Source organism: Choristoneura fumiferana, chromosome Z (assembly GCF_025370935.1).
Source record: "Choristoneura fumiferana chromosome Z, NRCan_CFum_1, whole genome shotgun sequence".
Lineage (NCBI taxonomy): Eukaryota > Metazoa > Arthropoda > Insecta > Lepidoptera > Tortricidae > Choristoneura > Choristoneura fumiferana.
Genome location: NC_133472.1, coordinates 44,340,755 through 44,367,502, shown reverse-complemented (window position 1 = coordinate 44,367,502; position 26,748 = coordinate 44,340,755). Strand labels below are relative to the sequence as shown.

Sequence of the window (26,748 nt, the reverse complement as noted above, 5' to 3'; positions counted from 1 at the left end):
TTTTGATAAAAGATACGTCATTGGATTCGTCTTAATGACGCGAGTGATACTGGGTACATAAAATTCTTAAAGCAAAAAAATAGCGGGATTTTTGAGCCAAAAAGCGAGACTTCAAAAATTTTTTTTCATTCAAACCTGTCGAGTAGGGTATCAAAATGAAGAGATTTAAAAACGGATTACAAAAATATATACAAATCATGTGTTTTGATTTACCGTTTTCACAGATATATCACAAAAGTATGAAATAAAACAATACTTAAATTTAAAAAATCAAAACCCGACTGCGTTAAAAAAATACTAATAAAAAGAAAACAAGACGTGGTCTAGAACTCTGTTAAGTAGCTAACATAAACTTCAACAGTCGGGACCAATTCAAATCGCGACCAGCTCAAAAGTTCTTAGTATCTACTCGTACAATGGGTCCCGATTGTTGACGTTTATGTTAGCTACTTAACAGAGTTCTAGACCACGTCTTGTTTTCTTTTTATTAGTATTTTTTAACGCAGTCGGGTTTTGATTTTTATCGCATGCTTTCCACACCGCTGCGTAAAATAAAATACGCAGACGGTGCGGAATCGCAGTGACGCACCGTAAACGTCACGACTTTTGGTGGAGAGCGAGAGAGCGAGAGCGTCACTGCGATTCGCACCGTTTACTACTTTAAGCAGCGGTGTGGAGAGCATGCAATAAAAACGGTACGCATACGGCGCGTCACTGCGATTCCGTACCGTCGCCGTTTTTTAAGCAGCGGTGTGGCCGCTCCTTAACTCGGTAGCCGTAACCACGGCAACATCAATCAGAGTTTCTGTAACAGTCTAGATGGCGCTACTATCGCCAGGCGCGTTTGACAGGGCTATCGCGTATGAATTCGCCACTAGAGGCGCTAGTGTAGCGTGAGGTCTCCGAAATGTCAAATCTCATAGTTTTTGGGCGAGCTACGCGGGTTTATTTATAATTAGAATAATTTTGTGAATATTTTGCAATATCTGAAATTGATTATGGCAAATATGCTTTATGGGCAATGAATGTCTGTGTTTCGAGACAGTTTTGTCTTTCGGAAACCTTTGTCCTCTTTTTTCCGAACAAAACGGGGACTATGCAACACTGTGGCATGCTCGATATTTTTATGGTACGGTTTTAAGGTGTATTAAATATGATTTTAATCTAAACTTTGTTTTCACGCCCGTAATAACAGACTTTGAAAGCCATACTTAAGAACCTCACGCAACAGTGCGCCATCTGGTGAGACAAAAAACGATAGCCCTCATTGGTTAAATAACTAAACAAGCCAATCGCGCTCAATCAACGTCACACGCACTTCACGATACTAACGCCATCTAGTGATATTTGGCAAGAAACTCTTTGACAAGACGGATAGATCAGTGTTTAATAGTTGTGCCACTTTACGAACTTCTAGTATCCGGCATTAACTCTAGTCAAGGTTTACAGCGGATAGAAGATGTTTTAAGCCCAGCGCGTATACCAATTGTGCTCCGCCTCCACGTTTTAGTGCCGAAAACGCACATGTGCGTTTGAACGACTAGCGGCAAAGCTAAGGAGAGCAACAGTAACACAAAAGTTAACGCGTCGAGCACCATACTAACGTTAAACCTATCATTAAGTTATAACTTGAGCGTGTACTAATAACAGTAATCAACCTGTATCATCTAACATTTGGCAGTTTGTAATAGACTGCAGAGCTCGCCCTGTCTACCGCCTTCGTGTCACTAATTAATTATTATCAACACTGTTGTGGACTTATTAAAAAATTAGCATATCATCAACATAGGTACCATCAGCCAAATATGTGGTCTACCACTCTAAAGTTGATAATCGTTTGCACGTCATAAAACAATAATATAGACGTGTCTGTCATGAAAGTTCGACTTTAGCGACATATTCATTTGATAGGAACTTGTTTAAAATTGATAGACCACTTATTTGGCTGATGGTACATTCGGACTTATTCTAAAGAATATATTTTCTGTTTTTTTTTTTTATATGAACACTAGACTTCAGATCCCGCAGTTGAATTGAAACTCCGCGGTTTCAATGAATTCCCGTGGGAATTTCCAAAAACTAAATCGTGGTTTTCATCGAAGTTGTATTAAAAAAACGAGCTAAATTTCAGTTTAGATTTCATGATTTTATCCCGACCCCATGAAAATATCAGGATAAAAAGTAGCCCACGTTATTCTAGATATTCAGCTATTACCACCAAATTTCGAATCCGTCCGTGACTAAACATATTTAAACAGATCTCAAAAACTTTTGCATTTATAATATTAGTAGGAACTGTGACTTTCATAAAAGACGTGTTTCTGGAGTTCAAAGGCATAAAAACAAATCGATAAGTTCACAACCTCGGTGACTAAAGGTCCAAAGTGACACAAGGCATTAGAAGGGGTAACTCCAAGCTACGTCTCCGACACTTGATCAATAAACATTGTAAACACCGTATAACTCGACCTAGTTAAAGAAAAGCGAATATAGATGGCGCTGTTATTTCCGAATAACAAAACTTGAGTTAAGTTTCTTTAATTTTTCACCGAAAATATTTTTCCCATGTAATTCGCTTTCCAAGTGTATCATATGGGCGAACTTTTTCCTTAATCTGAGCACTTCAGGATTGTTATAAACCTATAGGGTTCTACAGGATAGACCTAAAATATATCCCGAGTTTACAGTTTCAGAATACATCGGTAGTCAATATGAAACAGTGGGAAAGAAAGCATCTGGGAAAAATACTGTCGTCCAGGATCGCGTTTTTTAAACCAGCTAACAAAAACTAGTCTTTTTCAGATTAGTTCGTGAATAAATTTTAATTTATAAATAAAAATGGTTAATATAGAACATTTATTGGTCGAGAAATATTTGTGTTGCAATTTAAAAGAGATCTTGTAACAGCAACGTACGAAATATACCTAAGAAGCTAATAATATTGGTAAAGCGTGTTAATCAGTGTATTATTTACCAGAGTAACCATGTAAGACCAGCGTCAAATTTCAATAAATAGAATTTGAAACTTGAAGTTGTTACGGAACTAATGCATAATGGTTTCCCGATGTATTTCATCGGAAAAGTTCGAATTTATCGCACTCAAAATGATTCAGTACCCATCGTACATTTTTAATTTTGACATTAAATAACAAAGTGCCGTATTTGAAGGTGGTATGACCTTGTGCAAGGTCCGCCCGGATTGCTACCACCATCTTGCTCGCTAATCCTGCCGTGAAGCAGCATTTGCACTGTTGTGTTCCGGCGTGGAGAGTAAGACAGCCGGTGAAATTACTGGCACTTGAGGTATCCCATCTTAGGCCTCTAGGTTGGCAACGCATCTGCAATCCCCCTGGTGTTTCAGGTGTCTATGGGCGGTGGTGATCTCTTACCATCAGGAGACCCACATGCTCGTTTACCATCCAGTCGAATAAAAAAATAAAAATTAATGGATATGAAAATGTCACTTATTTAGTACAATTATTTGACACTTCGGCTGCCGTCGAATTCCGATTGAAATTAGTCTTATTCCGATGGAAGGAAACCCATTATGCACACATCTATATTTGCTTTGACGTAAGGTTGCGTGGTCAAACCCGATAAGTCAAAATAATTGACTGTTGAAAATCGAACACTAAGTTAAAAGTTTGAAAGTTTTCACGAATCATTAGAAGTTATCGGGTTTTACCACACATGGACGGCTATGTCCTACGTTTATAACGTTGGGCCTTACGAGGATTATCCCGGAACTCTTAAACGGAGTAGGAACAGAAGCTATCTCACATCGATTTGAGGTTTATATTAAATATTAAAAAACGAATACAAAAGCCTATCTATTCATAATATGACGGCCGCAGTGCAAGAATCAACCTGTATAGCAATGGCACACTTACACTAGTATACCACAGCGCTACTAACATAACACCACGTTTACACTAACCTAGTCCTTAATACTTAATACGAAAATTCCGGTTGTATACCTAGCACTAAGCTAGTGTAACCGTGTCATATTTAACCGACTGTGCAACAAATAAACAATGACCCAACTATAGTAAAATCATTACACAGCGGACCTAGAATCGGAATGAAAGAGTAGAGAATATACAAAAAACAGCTTAACACAAATATATAATTATACAATCTTAATAATAAACGCAGTACAAAATAAACATACTTTGTGCCAACGGGGAGAGTTACTCGTCAAAACGTCCAGTTCTTAATGCAAGCTTAATTTACGGGTGACCAAATAGTGTAGGAAGCTTTTTAAATGAATGTACATTGCGTGTTGGCCTTAAGACCCTGTGGGTCTAGTGTCTTTAATCTAATTGAAATAAGGTAGGTAATAATCACATATACACCGTGTTATTTTTGATTTCCGTCAACTTAAAGAGAACAATCAAAAGGTCATATGGAGATATTTCTACGTGAGACTATTGTGCCCGAACTCTTACTGTTTAATAATCAAGAATTAAGATAATTTTACTAATGCACAGTAAAACAGTGTATTTTTGTGAATTCGTTGTTGTTCTTTGAAGTCTGTAGTTCAAGTGTTTTTAGACTGAGCTTTTTGTATCTCATGTGCCAAGTCAATGTTACTCTTTAAGGTTGTTAACTTTAGAAGTTAATCTAAGTATAACCGTGACTGTCAAGTTATATCACGTAATAAAAAACCTTTTTGGTCAAGCAATTTCGAATTCGATTTGTAGCATTCGAAGATGGCGGATGTAGACAATATCCAATTTTGCTATTTCTGTTTCTTTGGCTAGTTGAAGTATAATTTTGATAGTGTTTTATGCGGCGATTAACCTTAACAGTGAACAGCAGAGTTGCTCTCGTGTCTAAAATTTTTTAATGCGCAAGTTGTCTCCGCGTGGTTTCTGGAATTTTACTATCAAGTTGCAAAAACTACAATCACCGTACAACGTGCCTCTCAAAGAGAGTTTACTTTGACACTGGCGAAATTGTCCTATTAATTAGGATAGAAAAGCCATATTTTAAAAGAGAAGAAGACAAGAAATTTAATACCTACCCGATAGTCTCTAGCAATGAGTCGTCCTTTGAAGTTAACGGAAATCAAGCAAAACAGAGTATAAATGAATTATATAAATAAATTGGCAACACTCGCAAAGAACTGGAAAAAAACCGCTTTCAAAGTTCATAACATTTTGTCGTGATTTCACAGCAACATTAAATATAAAGTCTCAAGCAAACATCAACCATAAAACAGCGAACATAAAATTAATTTTACAATGGTTAACCTAAAAAATTAGGTCAAATCACCAACACATACTATATTTACTAGACAACTTTGAAAGACGGTTCAATTTCGACCTTAAAATAAAGGTGGAAGAGTTCGTTTTCAAACGAGTAACTGACCCGCCGGCTAAATACATCAGGTAACACGACGTATCGTAAAAAGGCGGATCTACGGTTTTTTTTTAATTTCACTTTTTTTATCATAGTCTTATTAAAAACTAATTTTAACCCCTTTTAAAAGCAACAGCGCTTTGATATGAAAACTAGAGGCCGAAAACCGGTTTTTATTCCAAAAAACCGGAAAACCGGTTTTTGAGACAGAAAAAAACCGGTTCATAAAATGACATAATAATGAGAAAAGTAAGGCGTTTTGCAGGATGGTGGGATCTGCATACAAATATCGTAGATTTTTTCGTCGCCAGCATTATATTGTATTGCAAGCCAGCTGATATGTTTATCTTTTTCCACTTACATACCAAAGCCAAACGCATCTTTATACCATACACCAAATCCACTTTATAATTAAAAAATAGCAATCATCCATAAATGCTTTACTGGCACATTTTTAAATATTTTTTATATTTAAAAAAATCTAATTGAAATTAATAATAATTAAATTTTTCACGTATTATTACTAGGTAGTCAAAAGAAAATAAGGACTATTTGAGTTACATCAGTAAAATGATATCAAAAATATATTAACTTTTTTATTGAATGAAAGGTATTTGTATTGTGATGTATTAATAAAACCATTTTTTAGCAAGGACTGTTATTTGTAAAGAATTCTATTCATTAGTATTTTCGTTTTACCAATTGCACTCAAGTGCCCCCTATTTTCTTTTGGGTAAAAAGATCCAAAGATCCGCCGATGGGTAGGTCATACGGCTTATTTCCAAATCACGGATACTATGACAGTTTCTCGACAGGCGGTCGCTAGATGGCGTTAGTATCGCGGGATCCGTTTCACGTCACATTACATTGCTTGCGATTGGCTTCAAATTAAAACTTGACAATGCATGTAATCTGGCCTCTAGGTTGGCAACGCATCTGCAATACCCCTGGCGTTGCAGATGTTTATGGGCGTTGGTGATCTCTTACCATCAGGAGACCCACTTGCTCATTTGCCATCCAGTCGAATAAAAAAAATCGAACAAAAACTATTATTAAGATATGTATCTTTAAGTATAACAGAGTTATAAAGGTTTGAATGTCAAGATTAGACAGAGCAAGACTGTGCATGTGACGTCACACGTCAGTAGCGCCATACTTGCTGCACAGAGAAGAGACAAGTATTAATTAATTTTTCTCTTCGCTAAACATTGTCTGTGTATATATTTTTATGATAATATAAGGATAATGTTCAACAGTTGTCAAGTACCGTATCAAAAACGTGACGCAAATATCAAAGTTGTCAAACGGACTATGCGATAGTAGCGCCATCTAGCCTGTCCCCGAAAGCCTCATCCCGCACTAGTTTTTGCTACAGCTTTGACCATTCCGTAAACGCATACTTTTTTCATTATTCTATACAATCATCGACGTATATCCAGCGTGTCAATGCATGGTCTTGACAACAGAGTTACCTCACTACTCTGAATTATGAAAATGGAGCCAGATAAAGCCTGAAATACGACACAACTGGCTAGAAAAGGAGTAATGTAGCTACAGGGAGCCAACTAGCCTTGGGGGAAGAGGACTTTTTTTATCTTCACATTTCTACTTTACTTTGTTTTGCTACCTTTAATAGAAAAGAATGTCATATATTTTTTGTTATGGCAAAAAAAATCTTTCTGCCAGTGTTCTTTCCATTTTTAACCCAAATATTTTGTCAAGTGTCATTTGGGTATGGGTATGTCATTCTAAATGGCATATTCCTTGGTCTATCAATTTTTAAACATGTCCCTATCAAATGAATATGTCGCTAAAGTCGAACTTTCAAGTTGACAGATACTTTATTGGCATTGTTATTTTGTGACATGCAAACGATTATCAACTTCAGGGCGGTAGACCACATATTTGGCTGATGGTACAACATATTACAATTTTAGGTCTGGGAAATTCATCTATCTCGCACTATCCTAACTTGAAAAACTGGCCAAGTGTAGCCAAAGCTTATTCCAGTCATTTCCCACAAACCACAGTATATCAAAGTAACTCAGTCGTCAAGAGCATTATATCAGCCTCAGCCCTCATATGCCAGGGATTAGTCGCAGTTATTACGCTATGGCAGTACGCCAGCTGGTATCGAATCCGTAGATCCACCTACTAAGCTTAACTAAGGTGGCGGCCACGACGAATGTGACCAGTATCAATAAATAATATGTCACGTGATAAAAACACACGGGCGCGGCTTCAGTGCGGGCGCGCTGCGGTTAAAAAACAGCTCAAAGATACACTAGTTTTAAGGTCACAATCGAAAATCTTACTATGTGGATTTTAATGACCATGGTTGAATTTAGTTTGGATTTCGATTGATTCTTTAAAAGTAGTGATGTAATGTATCAATCTGTCTGTACTACTCAGAAACAAAAGAACTGTTTGCTTTTCAGTGCATGTACAGGCAAGTAATACGTAACTGTCAAAGAGCTCAAAGAGATATTTTAATTTTATTTTAAAGGTGTAGAGAGAAATTGTCTATGAACGATCATTCATAATTTGATTAAGTTCAACAATTTTTCTCATTTTAGTTAGTAATGGATAGTTGAATATCTATTCAACTCAAGATAGTTTGTGTACCGGTTTTATTTTAAATTATTTTGATTTAAGTTTTTTAGTGATGTTGAACCGGTATTACCGGTTTTTTGGTATTACAGAACCGGTACAGCAGCGTGGCCCGCACCGCCGGCCCTTCGATGGCACGCTTAGCCGCTTTGCAGCTTAACATAAGCTTAATATAACGTTTTACAGGCAGTTGAAGAAAACGACTGACACCTGTAAGCGATTGAGGCTCACTTTAGCCTCCTGACGACCAGTGTTCTTTATAAAGGACACTGGCGTTTGAACATTAAACTTTATGTCACTGACATAAAGTTTAATGTTCATAAATCAAAAATTAGTCTTGGTCATCAGGAGGTTAGACAGTGGACGCAACGCACATACGGCATACGGAAAAAAATTAAATTGTGGGCAAATATTTCGTCAAATAAAAAACTATTGGGATAAAATTACATTCACAAAAGTTACAGTTGTGTAATTCAGTCCGTTTAGGATTAGAAAATGTGGTAGAAACAATAATGAGAGTCAAAACAACTTGACTAGGATCGATTAATATCAAGATCGAGAGGCGATGCAATGCCAGTTTCATTCACAGAATACTCTGGAATAACATTCACAAATGGCTCATTTGATACCCAATAGATGTTATGATATGAGCCTGTCAAAGTGTAAGAGGTTTCTTTCCCCCGAACGAACAGCCCTTTCCCCCAACTGCCAGCATACTAATTAACAACGGCAATTATAATCGAACAGGCCGTTAAGAGATTACAAAAAAAAAGATTATTTAAAGCACAAGCAGAGTTGACTGGATTCTTTGGTTCTGCCCGCGCGCATACACTACACGTTCAATTCCTTATTCACAACTCAAGAGTCTGGCGCGCGGGTTGATGATCAAGTCGCATGCCACAGGTTCCACTGCAATGGCTGTCGAAAGTCAGCTTCAACTTCGATAAACCAAGCTGACAAGTGATCAAAATAAATCAACTGACGATTTGGCTCACCGCTTCAACAGCCTTCGCCGGTGGTTTATTTTCTGGCATGCGAGCGTCGCGTAGGCTACGCGTGCCGTTTGGCGTGGAGCGCGAGGTGGTCGGAGCGTGAGAAACAACGCTCGCAGTGGCGGCAGCGGAAGGGTTTCGCGCCCGTGTGTTTACGGTAGTGCCGGGTTAGCTCGTCCGAGCGGGCGAAACGCCATTCGCAGCCGTCCCAGGAACATTTATAGGGTTTTTCACCTGGAATTTTAAGAAAAAGTAGTTTAGTTATTTTTTTTTACTGTATCATTACTGTGCCAGCGGGATGGTAAGAAATATTGATAGGTGGGACTCCCAATTGTTATTAGAGAGACCAAAGCGTCCAGACTCCGGTCACAAGCTAGGAACTCTCTTTGCTCACCCCGCTACCTTCGGCTACCTTCGTCACCTCTCGACTCACCTGTGTACGTCACTAGCACTAGCTCTGCTCGGTTACACGCGGCTATCATCAGCTACCATCGGATACCTTGGGCTATCGTCAGCTACCTTCGTCACTCGACTGTGTGCGTCCGTTTGTGCGCTTTAAGATGTGAGCTCTTGGTGTACCCTTTGACACAAGATGGGAACTCTGCTCACACGCCTATCTCCAACTACCTTCGTCACCCCTCGGCTCACCTGCGTGCGCCTTCAGGTGTCGAAAACTGGACCTTCGCTCTGCTCGGCTACTCTGTGTGTCATCTGTGTGCGTCCGTTTTTGCGCCTTAAGGTGTGAGCTCTTGGTGTACACTTTGTCGAAAGCGGGGAACTTTCTGCTCACGCGGCTGTCTTCAGCTACCATCGGGTACCTTCGGCTATCTTCGGCTACCTTCGAATTTCGGCTCACCTGTGTGAGTCCGTTTGTGCGCCTTAAGGTGTGAGCTCTTGGTGTACACTTTGTCGAAAACTGGGAACTCTCTGCTCACGCGGCTATCATCAGCTACTATCGGGTACCTTCGGCTATTTTCGGCTGCCTTCGTCTGCCGGCTCACCTGTGTGCGTCCGTTTGTGCGCCTTAAGGTGTGAGCTCTTGGTGTACACTTTGTCGAAAACTGGGAACTCTCTGCTCACGCGGCTATCATGAGCTATCAGCAGCTACCATCGGCTACCTTCGTTTCTCGACTCACCTGTGCGCGTCCGTTTGTGCGCCTTAAGGTGTGAGCTCTTGGTGTACACTTTGTCGAAAGCTGGGAACTCTCTGCTCACGCGGCTATCATGAGCTATCAGCAGCTACCATCGGGTACCTTCGTTTCTCGACTCACCTGTGTGCGTCCGTTTGTGCGCCTTAAGGTGTGAGCTCTTGGTGTACACTTTGTCGCAGGCTGGGAACTCGCACCGGTGCACGCGCCGCCTCGTGTCTGCGTGGGAGTGGTGGCGGGGCGCGTGCCGCCGCGGCGCGGGGCTTGGCTCGTCTGCGGACAGCGCAATGATATCTTTAGCATACGGAGTGGACAAAATTGATGAAGATTGAAGCTCCTTAAAACCTTTAGTTGGCTCATTTAAATTTCAAAAAGTAGTTTATTCACCACATAGTTTTACATTTGTAGTAGTTTGCTAATGACCACCACACTAGACGGAGCCTGTCTTGTGGAACCTTAAGCAGCAGTTAAAAACAAAACTGCATTCAAAGATCACCCTGGAATTGAACCAGCTAAAAATTCAAAAAATAAACTCGCTTTTTTAACCCCTGACGCAAAAAGAGGGGTGTTATAAATTTGACCGCTATGTGTGGTTGTCTGTCTGTCTGTGGCACCGTAGCTCTTAATCGGGTGGACCGATTTGAATTCAGTTTTTTTTTATTTGAGAGCAAATAGCGTTTTTTAGCGATGGTTCTTAGACCTGTTTTATCAACTTTGAAGTGACAAAGTCGGAGGTTTTTCAACTTTTTGTTGTTAGGTTATATTTTATTATTATATTTACTAATCGATAAGGTTCAGGATAATTCTAATGATCAATTTTGGTCTTTGAAATAAATAGAAACGTGAAAATATGAAAGCAAACTTTTTCTTTCGGGTTGTAAACTTGCAATCCAGAAGAACAACCGCAAGATCCTTCAGGTTAATAATTTAAAGTTTAACAGTCGGGACCCATTACTTAAGAGTTTTTGAGCGTCACGATTTAAATGGGTCCCGACTGTTGAACTTTAAATTTCTTCCTTTTAGTTTTGGCAGTCGGGTTTTTTTTCTTATTATTATTATTTTACATATTTTTTTCATTCCTCCGCCATTTTTCTTTCGCAGACGCCATATAGCTTATGTCACTCCGACAGTTATGACGAATCCAATGATACCTCATATGTTAAAATCCGTCTAGCCGTTTAGGCTGCAGCGAGGACCAAAGAAATGGACAGACCTACATACCCACATACATACATACACTCGAAAAACATAATCCTCCTTCGGGCAGTCGGATAATAAAAATACAGGTCGACTCAGAAGAGCTTGCACGACTGGACTGTGTGGTACCTAGTTATTTGAATACACTTAACACATCCTGTCATTGTCCATTCATCCCAGCCTACATACGTCCCACTGCTGGGCACAGGGCACAGAACGCGAGGGCTCCCACGCGAGCCCAGTGCGGATTGGGAACTTAACACATAGGTACCATTGAATTACTTCACAGGTGTGTACAGCTTTCCTCACGATGTTTTCCTTCACCGTAAAGCTCGTGGTAAATTTCAAATGTAATTTCGCACATGAATTTGGAAAAACTCAGAGGTGCGGGCCGGGGTTTGAACCCACGACCCTCTGCTAGAGAGGCGATAGGTCAAACCACTCGGCCACCACGACTTTTTTCCTGTCATTGTGCTACTAAAATATCAAAGTCACATTACTTTCGTTCAATCCATTCGCGCCAACTTTTGCGAGTCTGTACACAAATGCCACTTGGTATAAACTACCAAAATCAAACGTATTTAAATTCTGCGCACCGAAAACACGCAATTCCGTTAATCGAAGTCACAGCGTTCGGCGCCGTCCAGCTAAATTAACACGCCAAAGCCGAATTCGGCGAAGCGCATTGATTGCCCAAAATCCGATTCGGCCAATCGCAATCGAGCAGCCAATGAAACTATCGAATGATTACTAATTGAACGCGCTGGGATGTCTGATCGCATCTATATCAAACTAGTGTTGGGTGAGTACCTACCTAAATATTTGTAGTTTTATCGATAATTTCATTTAAAATTTAAATTATATCAGTACATTAATAACTTAACCAACAAAAAAGTGGAAAACCCCCGACTTTGTCAAGATCGTCGTCGTTTGTTCGTCTTTGTCATGCTAAACCGATTTTGATAAAACATATCTTAGAGCCATCGCTAGAAAACCTGCTTTCAAATAAAATAACATCAAATCGGTTCACCCGTTTAGGAGTTATGGTGCCACAGACAGACAGACAGACACACAGACACACATAGCGGTCAAACTTATAACACCCCTTTTTGCGTCGAGGGTTAAAAAAAGAAAGAAAGAAGAAATTTATACACATTCACAAAGACACACAAATACAACAAAATTAAAAAAAAACAATAGGTAAACAGCAAACACAGATAAAAGAAAAAAGAAATACAAAAAATGAAAATACACGATTAAGGGGCTGTTTCACCATCCATTGATTAGTGTTAACTGGCGGTTAGGTGTGATGCCGTCTCTATTTGTTTTGTTCGAATAGACTGAGACAGCATCACATTTAACCGTCGGTTAACACTAATCAATGGACGGTGAAACAGCCCCTTAGTGTATTATATAGTTTTATCATCAGAACTAAATATGTTACCTATATCTGTCAACAGGAAGGGGGTAAAATTTCTATTACTAAATTTGACCCAACAATAAGGTCAAGCTAAATAAAAACCGTTTAAAAAGCTACTGTTAAAATTCTTAGTAAAAAAATGACGTGACCTATAAGAGACTTAGATCGTCTCAAACAATTGAGATATGGAAAGCAGCGTAATACGGTCGTTTAGCAATAATTTACAGGTCGTAAATTAAAAACTAAAATCAATTTAGACAGATAAATTCAGAAAAATTCAAGTGTGATCTCGGCTCAACTCGGCTCAAATGTATGTCTGTTTAAGAGTCCATTGTTCAAACCAGGCTACCACAGCATCTATCGATAGTCTATCGATAAACTGACCGCAGCACTTCATTCGATTATCGGTTACAATTTGGACGATACCGCGTCTGACTCAGAGGGGCAACTACGAAATTTGAACATCGAAGTTCGTATCGTACCGTCTCTCTCACTCTCGTGTTAAATTATATGAGCGTCAGCGGGAGGGCAACTTACAAAGTTCGAATTTTGCACTTCGGGGGCCAGTGACCGATGGCAGCGAGATTAAGGCACTTGTCCCACCGCCGACGATGAGCGAGAAGCGAGCAGAGCGAGTAACTAGAAACGAGTGGGCGAGCAGCGAGAAGCGAGTGTTCGAGCACGACGGGCGATTACTCGCTCTACTCGCTCGAGCCGGGCGGCCGCCAAGCTAATAGCGCTGAGTACAATACTATATATTATAGTACGGTTGGCAACCCTAGTACACCGGGTTCCTGGCAGCACGCGTAATGTATAGCGAAAACGTGTGCAGTCCTAACTATGGCTACTACGAAATTCGAAAATCAAAGTTCGCATCGTACCGTCCCTCCTACCCTCGTTAACGTTAGCGGGACGGCAAGATCCGAAGTCCGAATTTTGCATTTCGCTGGTTGGTATTAATAACGCTTACCTCTGGGCTCATCCGAGTCGCTGGGCGGCTCGCTCTTGACCGCTGTGATGGTGAAAAGTGGTGGAGGTGTCGGCACGCACGCCCAGTCCTCTGTCGTTGCTCCTGCGCCAAATAATACATGTTAAACAAGCTTAGACAAGTTTTTTTTTGGGATTGTATTACCTTAACGGCCAGACACTAGTACATGCTTTTGTTTACTTGTTAGTTTTTAAATTTTACGTGAGATGCTTTATAGATTAAGGTGGTAGGACCTTGTGCATGGTCCGCCCGGATTGCTACCACCATCTTGCTCGCTAATCCTGCCGTGAAGCAGCAGTGCTTGCACTGTTGTGTTTCGGCGTGGAGAGTAAGACAGCCGGTGCAATTACTGGCACATGAGGTATCACATCTTAGGCCTCTAGGTTCGCAACGCATCTGCAATACCCCTGGTGTTGCTGATGTTTATGGGCGGTGGTGATCTCTTACCATCAGGAGACCCACATGCTCGTTTGCCATCCATTCGAATAAAAAAAAAAAAAAAAAAAAAAAAGATGGGCGTGCATGGAAAAATCCAGGAATGGGTAGCAGGGTTTAGACAGTGCCGGACTGTCACCGGATAAAACTCCTCAGGAGGCTCGCAGCGCTTGCCCCGTGGCTCTACCTCAGAGCTCCTCTTACCTCTGGGCTCGTCGGAGTCGCTAGGTGGCTCGCTCTTGACCGCTGTGACGGTGAACAGCGGCGACGGCGGCGGGGACGACAGCGACCGCGCCCCCTCCTCAGGAGGCTCGCAGCGCTTGCACCGTGGCTCTACCTCAGAGCTCCTCTTACCTCTGGGCTCGTCGGAGTCGCTAGGTGGCTCGCTCTTGACCGCTGTGACGGTGAACAGCGGCGACGGCGGCGGGGACGACAGCGACCGCGCCCCCTCCTCAGGAGGCTCGCAGCGCTTGCCCCGTGGCTCTACCTCAGAGCTCCTCTTACCTCTGGGCTCGTCGGAGTCGCTAGGTGGCTCGCTCTTGACCGCTGTGACGGTGAACAGCGGCGATGGCGGCGGGGACGACAGCGACCGCGCCCACTCCTCCTCGGGCGGTTCGCGGCGCTTGCCCCGTGGCTCCTCTCGGAGGTAACGATCCATCTCGTAACATGTCTGGAAGTACGTTGATTCTTGTATTACTAGCTGGCCCGGCGAACTTCGGACCGCCTAAAGATCCAAATAGACTACGAAACGTCGGGGTTGGCCCCATACAAAGACTGACCGCTAACTGACTAATCATGACTAGTGACTGACTCGAGCCCCACGGCGCGGGCGGGCGGCGCATTTGAATCGATTTTGCGGGGACATCGGGGAAATCACATCGCTAATTCGCTCTTGAGACGTCACAGTAGATATAAAAAAGTGACACGGTTGGTTTTCATACAGATTGAGGTGTCTGCGTTATTTAGTGTAATCTATATCTGTGCTACGATACTTTACACGGGACACTCGTTCATTGTATACACACATGACGCTCGCGTTCATACAGAAATACTTCGCGTATACACTTAGTGTACCGTGTGAAAGTAAAGTGTCGTAGTGTAAACTTAGCTTAACAGACAATGAATAACGCGTTAACTTTAGCTACTTAAAGCTTTGAACGTTGGATTTTATTAACGTAATAAAATGAATTCGAAATAATATTAAGTTCAATAGTTTAAGAGTTTTAGGATAATATATAAATAAATAAGTATGATAAAGAAAATAAAAATGGTACAGTCAACGTCATAAATAAGTGATCACTTTTCTACCTTATCACTTTACCGTCATGTTTGAAAAGCCATACGAAATCATGTAACGACTGAAAGCGACAAGGCACCAAGGTAATCATTTACAACGTTGACTGAACTGCAATTGACCAAATGATCTGGAATGATTGAAACCATTCGGTTTTACAGTACCTCCAGTACTTCCGACCGAAGCAACTGGAGGTCTACGGGGGGAACCTTATGCCCAATAGTGGACGTCCCGCGGCTGATATGATGTTGATATGGATAATATTTTACCATTCTTATTCAGGTAATTTTGACCCATACAAAATGATACAAAAAGTAAGGTCAATAAAACTAAATGTATATTAAAAAAAAAATTAACAGAAACGTATTTAACTTTGTAATAGTTCAAAAGTAAATCACTATTTGAGACAAAAATATTTTTTTCAAAATGATGGAAATTCAAAAATTTCAAAAAAAATTATAGACTTGTACTATAAAGTTAGTACCTATTTATAGTTAATTTTGATAGTAATTTTTAAACTTAATCCTCCTTCCATATTTTTTTCGAAGACGCCATTTTGAAAAATTAATTATACTACGTAACTTAAACAGCTTTGACGAATCTAATTATACCTCATACGTCGAAAACCATCCAACCCACCAGGGAGGACTAAAGAAATATTCATTACATAGGTACATACGCACGAAAAACATAACCTCCTCTCGGGCAGTCGGGTAAAAAATAACACTAGGTTGTATAACAATGTCCTTCCTACCTAGCCAAGTCATTTGGCAAACGATCTCCAATTCACTCTGTATAATCTAGCGTACAGTCACCAGCATTAAAATCTGCCACAGTCGTGCAAAAATATCTGACACGTCCTTCCGGCCATAGAAATAGAGTCGTATCAGATATTTATGCACGCTCGTTGTGTCAGATATTGGTGCTGGTGACTGTACCTACAGTCGAGTTCATAAACTAGTGAGCGAAAATGTAATCAAGTTAGAGAGGGCATTTTTGTATTTTTAGTTTGATTGACAAAAGAAAAAAAACGTATCCAGTATTTTTACTCGACTACGGTAAAGCCAAAAGGAAGAGTGTCTTTAACAGTCTATATATGTTTTCCGATAATCCAACTTAAAGACTAAATAGTTTTTTTTTACTAAAAACACTCATAGACAAAAATATATAAAAGGATAAAACAAAACAATCGAGCTTTTTGAAAGTTCAACGCCCTCGCCCAAGGTTAGTACCTATAGGGCAAGCGCCTCGCATAACGGTGCTTCACAATGCCACCAAGAAAACCTTAGCACAATACAAATAAGATTCACAATAGCAGATCGCAGCGCGTTGATTGTATACAATAGCATAGCAGCAGTCGTTCGCGCGGTCCAGCGCTATCTTAAGTCGAAGGGTGAAGGTCGGAAATCGCTTGGTGAGTTGCTTTTGGTTTCTAGTCATTGTCAGGAATGAGTCACAGTGTGTTTGGATTTTTTTTAAATGACCTTTATAAAGTTTATTTTAAGAAAAAAGATTGACCGAATTTATTCCTTGTTTCAAAGTTTGATTAAAAATAATCCTACTTATATTACGACTGCGAAAGTTTGTGTGTGTGTGTGTGTTTATTACTCTTTAGAACGCATTTAGATGAAATTTGGTACGTCTGTAATAACACATAGGCTATTTTTTATCCGTATATTCCCACGGGATAGGGATAAAATCTCGAAATAACAACCGCTGGGCTTAGTCATGTAATTTGGTATGTAGGTAGCTAGACGTCTAAAATAACACATAAGCTTCTATTTATCCCGATATTCCGATAGGGATAAAATCTTGAAATTTCAACCGCTGGGTTCAGAGTTATGACATTTTGAACAGTTGTTCTTAACACAACCTCAATGAAGAACACGATCTAATTTTGGGAATTCCCAGGGGAATTTTGTAAAATCCCGGAATTTTAATTGTAAGTACCAGATCGAATAGTTTACGCGTCCGAAGCCGCGGGTAAACTGTACGGTCAAGGAGTTTCATTGGCCACCATGGAACCTTTCCACAGTAAACGTCATAGTGACATCGCATTAATTAGCAACGAAAGTCGTAATGACATTTCCTTTGAAAAGGTTCCATGGTCGCTCATTAATTAAATTCCTTGACTGCACGTCTATATATTGGAAGGAAATGTATCTTTGAACACCACAATATACGTAGCTATAGTAATCAGTACAAAAAACAAATACACAAAAAAAAAACAAGGTATTTAATAGGCTCTAGGTTGCGGTGGCCTAGTGGTTAGACCTAAGGCCTCATTAGACCATCGTGGGTTCAAACCCCGGCTCGCACCTTTGAGTTTTTCCAAATTAATTTGAAATTTACCACGAGCTTTACGGTGAAGGAAAACATCGTGAGAAAACTGCACCTGCAAAGCAATTCAATGAAGTTCCCAATCCGCACTGGGAACTACGGCTCAAGCCCTTTCATTCTGAGAGGAGGCCTGTGCCCAGCAGTGGGACGTATATACTTAGGCTGGGATGATGACAATGAAGCAACAGCCGGTCTTATCGCTTCAGAGCGATCTGACATACTTCCCACTAATACATATAATACATGCAAAAGTTTGAAATCTGTCTGTTTGTTTGTTACTTTATAAAGTCTAAACCACTGACCCGATTTAGATGAAATTTAGTATACAGATAATTTGAATCCCGGAGAAGAACATAGGATAGTTTTTATCCCGGAAAATTGCATAGTTCCCGCGGGATAGACATAAACGAATCCTACACGGACGGAGTTGCAGGCAACGTCAGTAATACTATAAATGCGAAAGTTTGTAAGTCTGTTCGTTTGATTTATATGAAATTCGGTATACAGATAGTTTGAGTCCCGGGGAAGGAGAGGATAGATATATCTCGAAAAATTCCCTAGTTCCCGCGGTATAGAGATAACCGAATCCTACAAGGACGGAGTCGCGGGCAACAAGCTAGTTGAAAATAAATATTTGCGTTAAATATGAGAAAAACTCAACTCGATAATTGTTATTTATTAATATGGTAAAGCGACGATTTTGCACGTATTCGATTAATAAAGGGGCGAAGAAGGAGGTGGAAGGGGTACGCGGAAATAAATCAAACCCAATATAAAACAACCCGCCGTGCCGTGGTGGCCTAGTGGTTTGACCTATCGCCTCTCAAACAGAGGGTCGTGGGTTCAAACCCCGGCTCGCACCTCTGAGTTTTTCCAAATTCATGTGCGGAATTACATTTGAAATTTACCACGAGCTTTGCGGTGAAGGAAGACATCGTGAGGAAACCTGCACAAGCCTGCGAAGCAATTCAATGGTGCGTGTGAAGTTCCCAATCCGCACTGGGCCCGCGTGGGAACTATAGCCCAAGCCCTCTTGTTCTGAGAGGAGGCCTGTGCCCAGCAGTGGGACGTATATAGGCTGGGATGATGATGATGATTAAACAACCTTTAGTTTGTACAGTCACCAGCACCGATATCTGACACGACAAAGCGTGCATAAATCCACCATCTTGCTCGCTAATCATGCCGTGAAGCAGCAGTGCTTGCACTGTTGTGTTTCGGCGTGGAGAGTAAGACAGCCGGTGAAATTACTGGCACTTGAGGTACTTATCCCATCTTAGGCCTCTAGGCTGGCAACGCATCTGCAATACCCCTGGTGTTGCAGATGTTTATGGGTGGTGGTGATCTCTTACCATCAGGAGACCCACTTGCTCGTTTGCCATCTAGTCGAATAAAATATGGGTCGGTAGGATGCGTCAGATATAGGTGACTTTTCAGAGAAACTTCCATGATTTACATTTCCCAAACAACCCTTAATCAAAATTCGCTTAGCGTTTTACAAGCATGCAAATTAACAGTTACTGCTTTAAAATCATTCACTAAGTAACTGATCACTTAAATATGTTATTTATAACTTAATAATAGCATCGCATAGCGTAGTTCAACTTCGCTGCTGCACTTAATTGTAAAATAAAATAAAATCGCTTTTGCCACATAATTATTAAAGTTAAAGGTTCTAGTTTGTTGATATGGAAAAGGAAGCCTACTATAATCATCATCATCATCAGCCTACAGCAGTCCACTGCTGGACATAGGCCTCTTCCATGGCGCGCCACAACACTCTGTCTTCAGCCCCTCGCATCCATCCGCCGCCAGCGATCCTCTTAAGGTCATCCGTCCACCGTGCCTCAGGACGCCCTACACTACGTTTTCACTATAATAATATCATATAATATAATACTAATTATAAATGTGAAAGTTTGTGTGAAGGTGTTTGGATGTTTAGATGAAATTCCGTACCATCTATAGAAAATTCATTAGACATCAGCAAAAAACGGCAAAAAATCACGTTTGTTGTATGGGAGCCCCCCTTAAATATTTATTTTATTCTGTTTTTAGTATTTGTTGTTATAGCGGCCACAGTAATGCATAATCTGTGAAAATTTCAAGTGTCTAACTATCACGGTTCATAAGATACAGCCTGGTGACAGACGGCCGGACGGACACCGAAGTCTTAGTAATAGGGTTTCTGTTTTTACTCTTTAAGTATACGGAAGCCTAAAAAACAGTCAAAGAGTCGAATGTCTCGTCTTAAAACGATTGTAGTTGAGTTAATACTAATTCCTATGGAAAACTCTCACGGTTGGAAATGGTTGGAAAGCGTGCGTCGGCGCAGGAAAGCGGTTTAGAAATCATACCTAACTAGGCTCGGAGCGGAGGGACCTAGGACATTTTCTCTAGAGTCCTAAATATAGAACATCTCATGTCGAGCGCGAGGACGCACGCAATCACATTCATTAATCTATCCTCATCTTATGTATGAGTCAGGCCCTAAACTATGAAGTGCAAAATTCAGACTTTGTTTCTCGCCGTCCTGCTTACGCTTATATAATTTAATATGAGAGTGAGAGGGACGGTACGATTTGTTAGATCAATTTCCCAAGCTTATTTTCACAGTAGCGTTTTTTTTCAATCAGAATCGACACACACAGTGTCGACGGAGCTCCGCTGACGCGGAGCTCCTATTTTCGTGTAGTTTTGGCCCTTCGGGCCGATGCAGACTTAACATAACCTAAACCTACCTATGATTCTGTGTCGACTCTGATTGGGAACAAACGCTACCGGCGGAAGAACAGTGCTGGTTATCAACCAGCGATATGCTGAGCCAGGACCTTTTTATAGCGGCAACACTACCTATTGTTATTTTTCCTAACCTGTGTAATGTGTCACTGCTGTTATAAATAATTAATTTTCTTTCTTCTTCTTTCTTTCCTTCTGTACTGTGAAAATAAGCCTCAGTAATAAAGAATATTGGGAAGAAAAGCATTAGGAAAAAATGCGAACGGAAATTTTGCTACTCGGTACAGAAACGCGCAGTTAAGATTATCGACGATCCCAAACTTACAGGCGGTTTAGAGCCGTTGAGTTTCAGGAGAGACTTCGCCTCTCTCTGTGTGTTCTACCGCCTTTATAACGGACCGTGTTCTGAAGAACTCTTTGACATGATGCGTACAGCAACTTTCTACAATCGCACCGCTCGCCATAGACAGAGAGTTCATCCCCACATGTTGGAGTCACAACGGTCGCGTACCGTACGGTTCAAAAGGTGTTTTCTCCATAGAACACTTAAATTGTGGAATGAACTTCCTGTCGTGGTTTTCCCAGCGTGTTACAGCATGGAGGTCTTCAAAAGGGGTATAAAAGGTTTATACAGGGTCGGCAACGCGCGAGTGATACTTCGGGTGTTGCAAGCGTTTCTAGGCGGCGGTAATTGCTTAACATCAGGCGGGCCGCATGCCTGTTTGCCACAAACGTGGTATAAAATAACTATTTTGGGTAATTAATCCAACAAACCCTTCCGAAAGGAGTGACAATCTGCGAAAGGGGCTGGTAGAATGCGTCTAGCCGAGGACAGGGCGCAGCGCTCTTTGGGGGAGGCCTATGTCCAGCAGTGGACTGCTATAGGCTGATGATGATGATGATGATGATTCCCAGCAGTACTCGTTGAACCACAGATAGCCAACAATTAGAGCGAATTGACAACAAACTAGTAATTAAACAAAACAGAAGCGTGACGGGGCCGTGGACAAAAAAAACGGAAACGGAGTGAAATGTTAACAATAGATAATGGAGAGAAAAAAGTACCGCTGTCTGCGAATCGATTTCACTCAAGTCTGCGACGAGCCGTTTGTTTACAGGGTGATTGGTTTCTCATGAAGGCTGTAGTGGACGCGAGCGGGGAGCGGGGCTGTGAGCGGGGCGGGGAGCGGAGAGGGCAGCGGAGCGGTTCTCTGTTCGGGGCTGCCGGGAGCGGAGTGAGGCAGCAGAGCGATTAGCGAGATAAAAAAGTCGCATTTACTAGCTATCTTCTTTGACGAGACGACCGGATGGCCGAGTGGTTAGAGAACCTGACTACGAAGCTTGAGGTACCGTGTTCGATTCCCGGCCGGGAAGATTTTTGTATGAATAATATGATTGTTTGTTCTTGGGTCTTGGATGTTTAATATGTATTTAAGTATGTATTTATCTATAGTTGCCGAGTATCCATGGTACAAGCTTTGCTTAGTTAGATTAGTTTGATCATGATATTTATTTACATATACTATTTTAACATTTGAAACTTAACGGTAAAATCTGCACACGTTTTTAAATGAAACAAGTAAACTATTTAAAATTGTAATAACTTCTATTATAAAAACATATCAAATACCGCTTGTAATATACATGTAGGTAATTTTGGTGCATTTGCTTTCGAACTATCGAGAAACGTGTGTTACAATTTGACCGTTAATTCGAGCCTTAAAATAAACGGAGTATAGACTATTTTCCGTTTGAATATAAATGCAAATCAAATATAAGCTCGTGTGTTTGTTCTTTATGCTAGCATAGTACACGTCATCAGCACTGTATACATGTTTAGCTTGCTATTATCAAAACAGAGCACAATCATAGCCTTTCAAAGCGCATAATGCGATATCGTTGCTCATCGCAAGTGATTCTGTATCTATTTGTGAGAGTACCTTACGAAGTTACGCGACCGAATTTCGGCTCTTGCCCGTGATTCTTCTTATACCGCAGGAAGATGACTAATTTTTATTTGTTTATAAATCAAAGCTGGACAATGCGATAAGTATTATCGAACGGATAAACAATTTTTTCTCAAAAATGACCGTAAAAGTTGACATTATTCTTTACATATCAGAAGGTGAAGTGCATAGTTTATGGTCAGCGAAAAATTAAAAAGTTAAAAAGATTGCAGGCGCGCTAGTTCGACAATAATGAATTAGCGCGCCTGCAATCAGTCACATTTTTTTATTGAAGTTAAAAAGGCCATGGGAATGTTGGCACAAGTCGTATACAGCCAAGTCTAATGGCCGGTATCAGATATTTTGTTGGAACTCCGGACTTTTTCTATTGGGTCTGAAATAGCTTGTGGTGTTTTCGGTGGAAAAATACACTTGCAGTTTATTTTTAATGAAAAAAGGCGGGAAAGCATAAGAAAAATATTGGAATAAAATTAAATTTTATAATATATTTTGACAAAAAGTTTATTCTATTTCAGAATTATTCACCATTTTTGAGAAAAGCTTTATATTAGTCTCGGCTGGAATAGCAATTGCTGGCTTCGTATTAGTTAAACGGACTCGCAAGCTCGTCCGTTTAATACTCATACTCAGCCAGCAATTGCCTACTTCCAGGCCACGACAATAATCTACTATTAACCTACGAAAAACATTCTTGTTATTTAATACTTTGCCCTATGGGCTATGTGACAATTTTGTACGTTGCCCGTTTCAAAATTAAATAAAATAAACCTAGGAAACTACAATTCGTATGGAAACACGTTTTTTATCTATATATTTTGAATGCGTTGTATCGTATTGTATAACTCTTTATTGTACATAAAAACACATGAAATTAACAGAGAACAGGCTAATAAGACGTACGAAGGCGATCTCATCCCTTTACTCTTTTTATCCCCTTTTCTTTTTTTCCTTTTTGTTTTAAACTCGATACCTCCACGCGTTCCCGAGATAAAGGGTCTTGACAGACAGACGGACGGACAAAAAAGTAATCTTATAAAGGTTCCGTTTTTCCTTTTCAGGTACCGAACCCTAATCATTTCGAAAAAGTATTTTGGCGGTTTAGTACTTCTTGTTTTTCACTGTCGATATAATTAGAAGGATTTTCGAATAGTCTCTCGCTGAAAGGCTTGCACAACGGTATAGCCATATTTCAATTGGAGATTATTTCTATAAAGCAAACAGCCTGTAAGACAGCCGTTTCGACAGAAGCAGGTCGTGACATTGAAGTTAGATTACAGGCGTCCGTGCAGAATGAGTAAACAGACTAACATACAATCCGTAGTATCTATAATATAAAAGTGAACCGCCAGAACGGGACAAAAAAACGAGATAGAGCACGATGGCGCTCTACAACACCATTTTGACACGTTTCTCCCAAACAACGCATTATTTCTCTGGAATTTTAAAGCAATTCGATTCTTTGACCTTGGGAATCGCGAAAAACTTGAGAAAATATGATATTGGGTGTGTACATTTTGTATATTAAGCAAAATGAAATCACAAGTTCGAATTTCGAGCCAAAAACGAGGGAAAAAGAAATCTATTCATTATCTAGCATTGCAGTCTGTAAAGCTCTTTACCTATTCATTGCCGCGCGCCAGATTACTCTGGGCTTAGAGTCATGAAATTTGGTATGTAGATAGCTGGATGTCTGAAATAACGCATAGGCTACTTTTATTCCAATATTCCCACGGGATAGTTGTTCTTAACACAACACCTTAATGAAGATTACGATATAAATTTTGGGATTTCTCATAGGAGTTTTGTAAAATCCCGGAATTTCAATTGTAACTACCAGATAGTTTACGCGTGCGAAGCCGCGAGTAAACTAGTACAGATATAAGTACAGATAGGTACAGATGTGAATAATGTTTTGCTGTCCACTCGTAGTACTCGTCATCATCATCATCATCCCAGCCTATATACGACCCACTGCTGGGCACAGGCCTCCTCTCAGAACAAGAGGGCTTGGGCCATAGTTCCCACGCGGGCCCAGTGCGGATTGGGAACTTCACACGCACCATTGAATTGCTTCGCAGGTTTGTGCAGGTTTCCTCACGTGTTTCCTTCACCGCAAAGCTCGTGGTAAATTTCAAATGTAATTCAGCACATGAATTTGGAAAAACTCAGAGGTGCGAGCCGGGGTTTGAACCCACGACCCTCTGTTTGAGAGGCGATAGGTCAAACCACTAGGCCACCACGGCCTAGTACTCGTATTTTGTCGGAAATGTTCGTGTCTTGAGTTGCTTTCTCAATAAGCCTACTGAAGTTTACTGAAGCTAGTTGAGTAAGCAAGATCGGTCTCTTTTTAAAAGCTTTTTTTAGGGTTCCGGAGCCCAAATGGCAAAAACGGAACCCTTATAGTTTCGCCATGTCAGTCCGTCCGTCCGCGGCTTTGCTCAGGGACTATCAGTGATAGAAAGCTATAATTTTGTACGAATATGTATGTAAAATCTCCAATAGACGTAAAGTGGGGGTGATTTTTTTTTCTCATCCAACCCTATAGTGTGGCTGTGGTTGCTTAGACGAATTTTCGATTCAGTGATATGTTTGCGAAATATTCAACTTTAAAGTGCATATTTTCATGAAAATCGAGCGTCCCCCCCCCTCTAAAATCTAAACTGGTGGGTGGAAAAATTTGAATAAATTCAGGATGGTATGGTAGTAAGTATATCAAACTTTCAAGGAAAACTATAACGGCTAAGTTTGCTTGAGAATTATTAGTAGTTTAAGAGTAAATAGCAGCCTAAGGTATAAAATATACCTAAACTTGGAAGATTCCGTACAAAATACGAAATCCTTAGATAAATATTACTTAAATTGAAAATACAAACTGAAATATAGATGCACAGAAAAAACAGAAAAATAAGACCATCACTGGGAATCGAACCCAGGTCCTCGGTAATCCGTACCGCGTGCTATACCGCTACACCACTGATGGTCCAACCATGGGACCTGGGTTCGATTCCCAGTGATGGTCTTATTTTTCTGTTTTTCTGTGCATCTATATTTCAGTTTGTATTTTCAATTTCGGTTTTACGGGATGACCGTAAAAGTAAAAATTTGGAATTGAAATAAAAAATACAAAAAGATTCCAAAAACCCAATCTTAAATATTACTTAATTTTTTCGTAATGGCTACGGAACCCTGTTTCGGGCGTGTACGACATGCTCTTGGCCGGTTTTGTTCATTGCGCGGTAGAAACACTCGTCCGACATTAGAGAACCTCGCATGAGACGCAATGGATACGGAACACGCTCGCCGAGTCGCCGGGTTCGAGTATCATGGTACCCGTTAAGCGTACCGTAGTAACACGAAATGCCTTCGGCGTCATTCGGAAACGTTCGTGAACCCGAATATTTACGAGTATGGTGTACTCATCGTATACATACCCACACAATATTAACGTATGAAATATTTTACCTAAATAAAGCCCTCCTCGATCCAATTTTAGATTCGGGAGCGCGCGATCTCGCTCTCGTGAACGGGACAAAGCGAGATGGAAATCGAGTGACGTCATAATGGTTCACGTATGGAGTACGGGATGCTTAGAATTAAGCTGGAATCAGTCTTGGTTCAAGGTAATTATGGTTGCTTTTTGAATTATGTCGGTACGGGTGTATGAATAGAGCATTTTGTACGGTTTAGTACACTTTACCCTATTTCTATGTTGTTTTTATGACTGAATAAAATGGTGGCGAGAGTGGTGTTAATAGCTGCATTGTTGTTTGTAACTGTACCATGAGTTTTACCACTTTTAACCGACTGGTTTGCGGTGTATTATGAAATGCTAACTGCGTTTCTGATGTGAATGTTTTTTTAGTGAAAATATCGAAAAACTACATGTCTTTACTTGGTTTAAAGGAACTTTGCAGGTGGCAGGACCTTGTGCAAGGTCCGCCCGGATCGCTACCACCATCTTGCTCGCTAATCCTGCCGTGAAGCAGCAGTGCTTGCACTGTTGTGTTTCGGTGTGGAGAGTAAGACAGCCGGTGAAATTACTGGCACTTGAGGTATCCCATCTTAAGCCTCTAGGTTGGCAACGCATCTGCAATACCCCTGGTGTTGCAGATGTTTATGGGCGGTGGTGATCTCTTACCATCAGGAGACCCATTTGCTCGTTTGCCATCCAGTCGAATAAAAAAAAAAAAAAAAAAACTTTTCAAATACGATGCGACTTTGACAACATTTTGCCAATATTACGACACACACATA

General features: G+C 40.6%; 1 protein-coding gene across 1 annotated transcript in view; it reads right to left on the bottom strand.

Moving 5' to 3' along the window:
- Positions 1–1,982: 1,982 nt before the first annotated feature.
- LOC141438010 (Krueppel-like factor 6) overlaps positions 1,983–26,748 on the bottom strand; it is an 89,806-nt gene continuing 65,040 nt past the window's right edge. The window contains exons 2-6 of the mRNA XM_074101634.1: positions 14,716–14,824; positions 14,359–14,586; positions 13,702–13,803; positions 10,238–10,387; positions 1,983–9,200 (exon numbers count right to left, since the gene is read on the bottom strand). Of these exons, the coding sequence (XP_073957735.1) occupies positions 9,025–9,200; positions 10,238–10,387; positions 13,702–13,803; positions 14,359–14,586; positions 14,716–14,824 (765 nt within the window). The 3' untranslated portion in view covers positions 1,983–9,024. The remainder of the gene's footprint in view (positions 9,201–10,237; positions 10,388–13,701; positions 13,804–14,358; positions 14,587–14,715; positions 14,825–26,748) is intronic.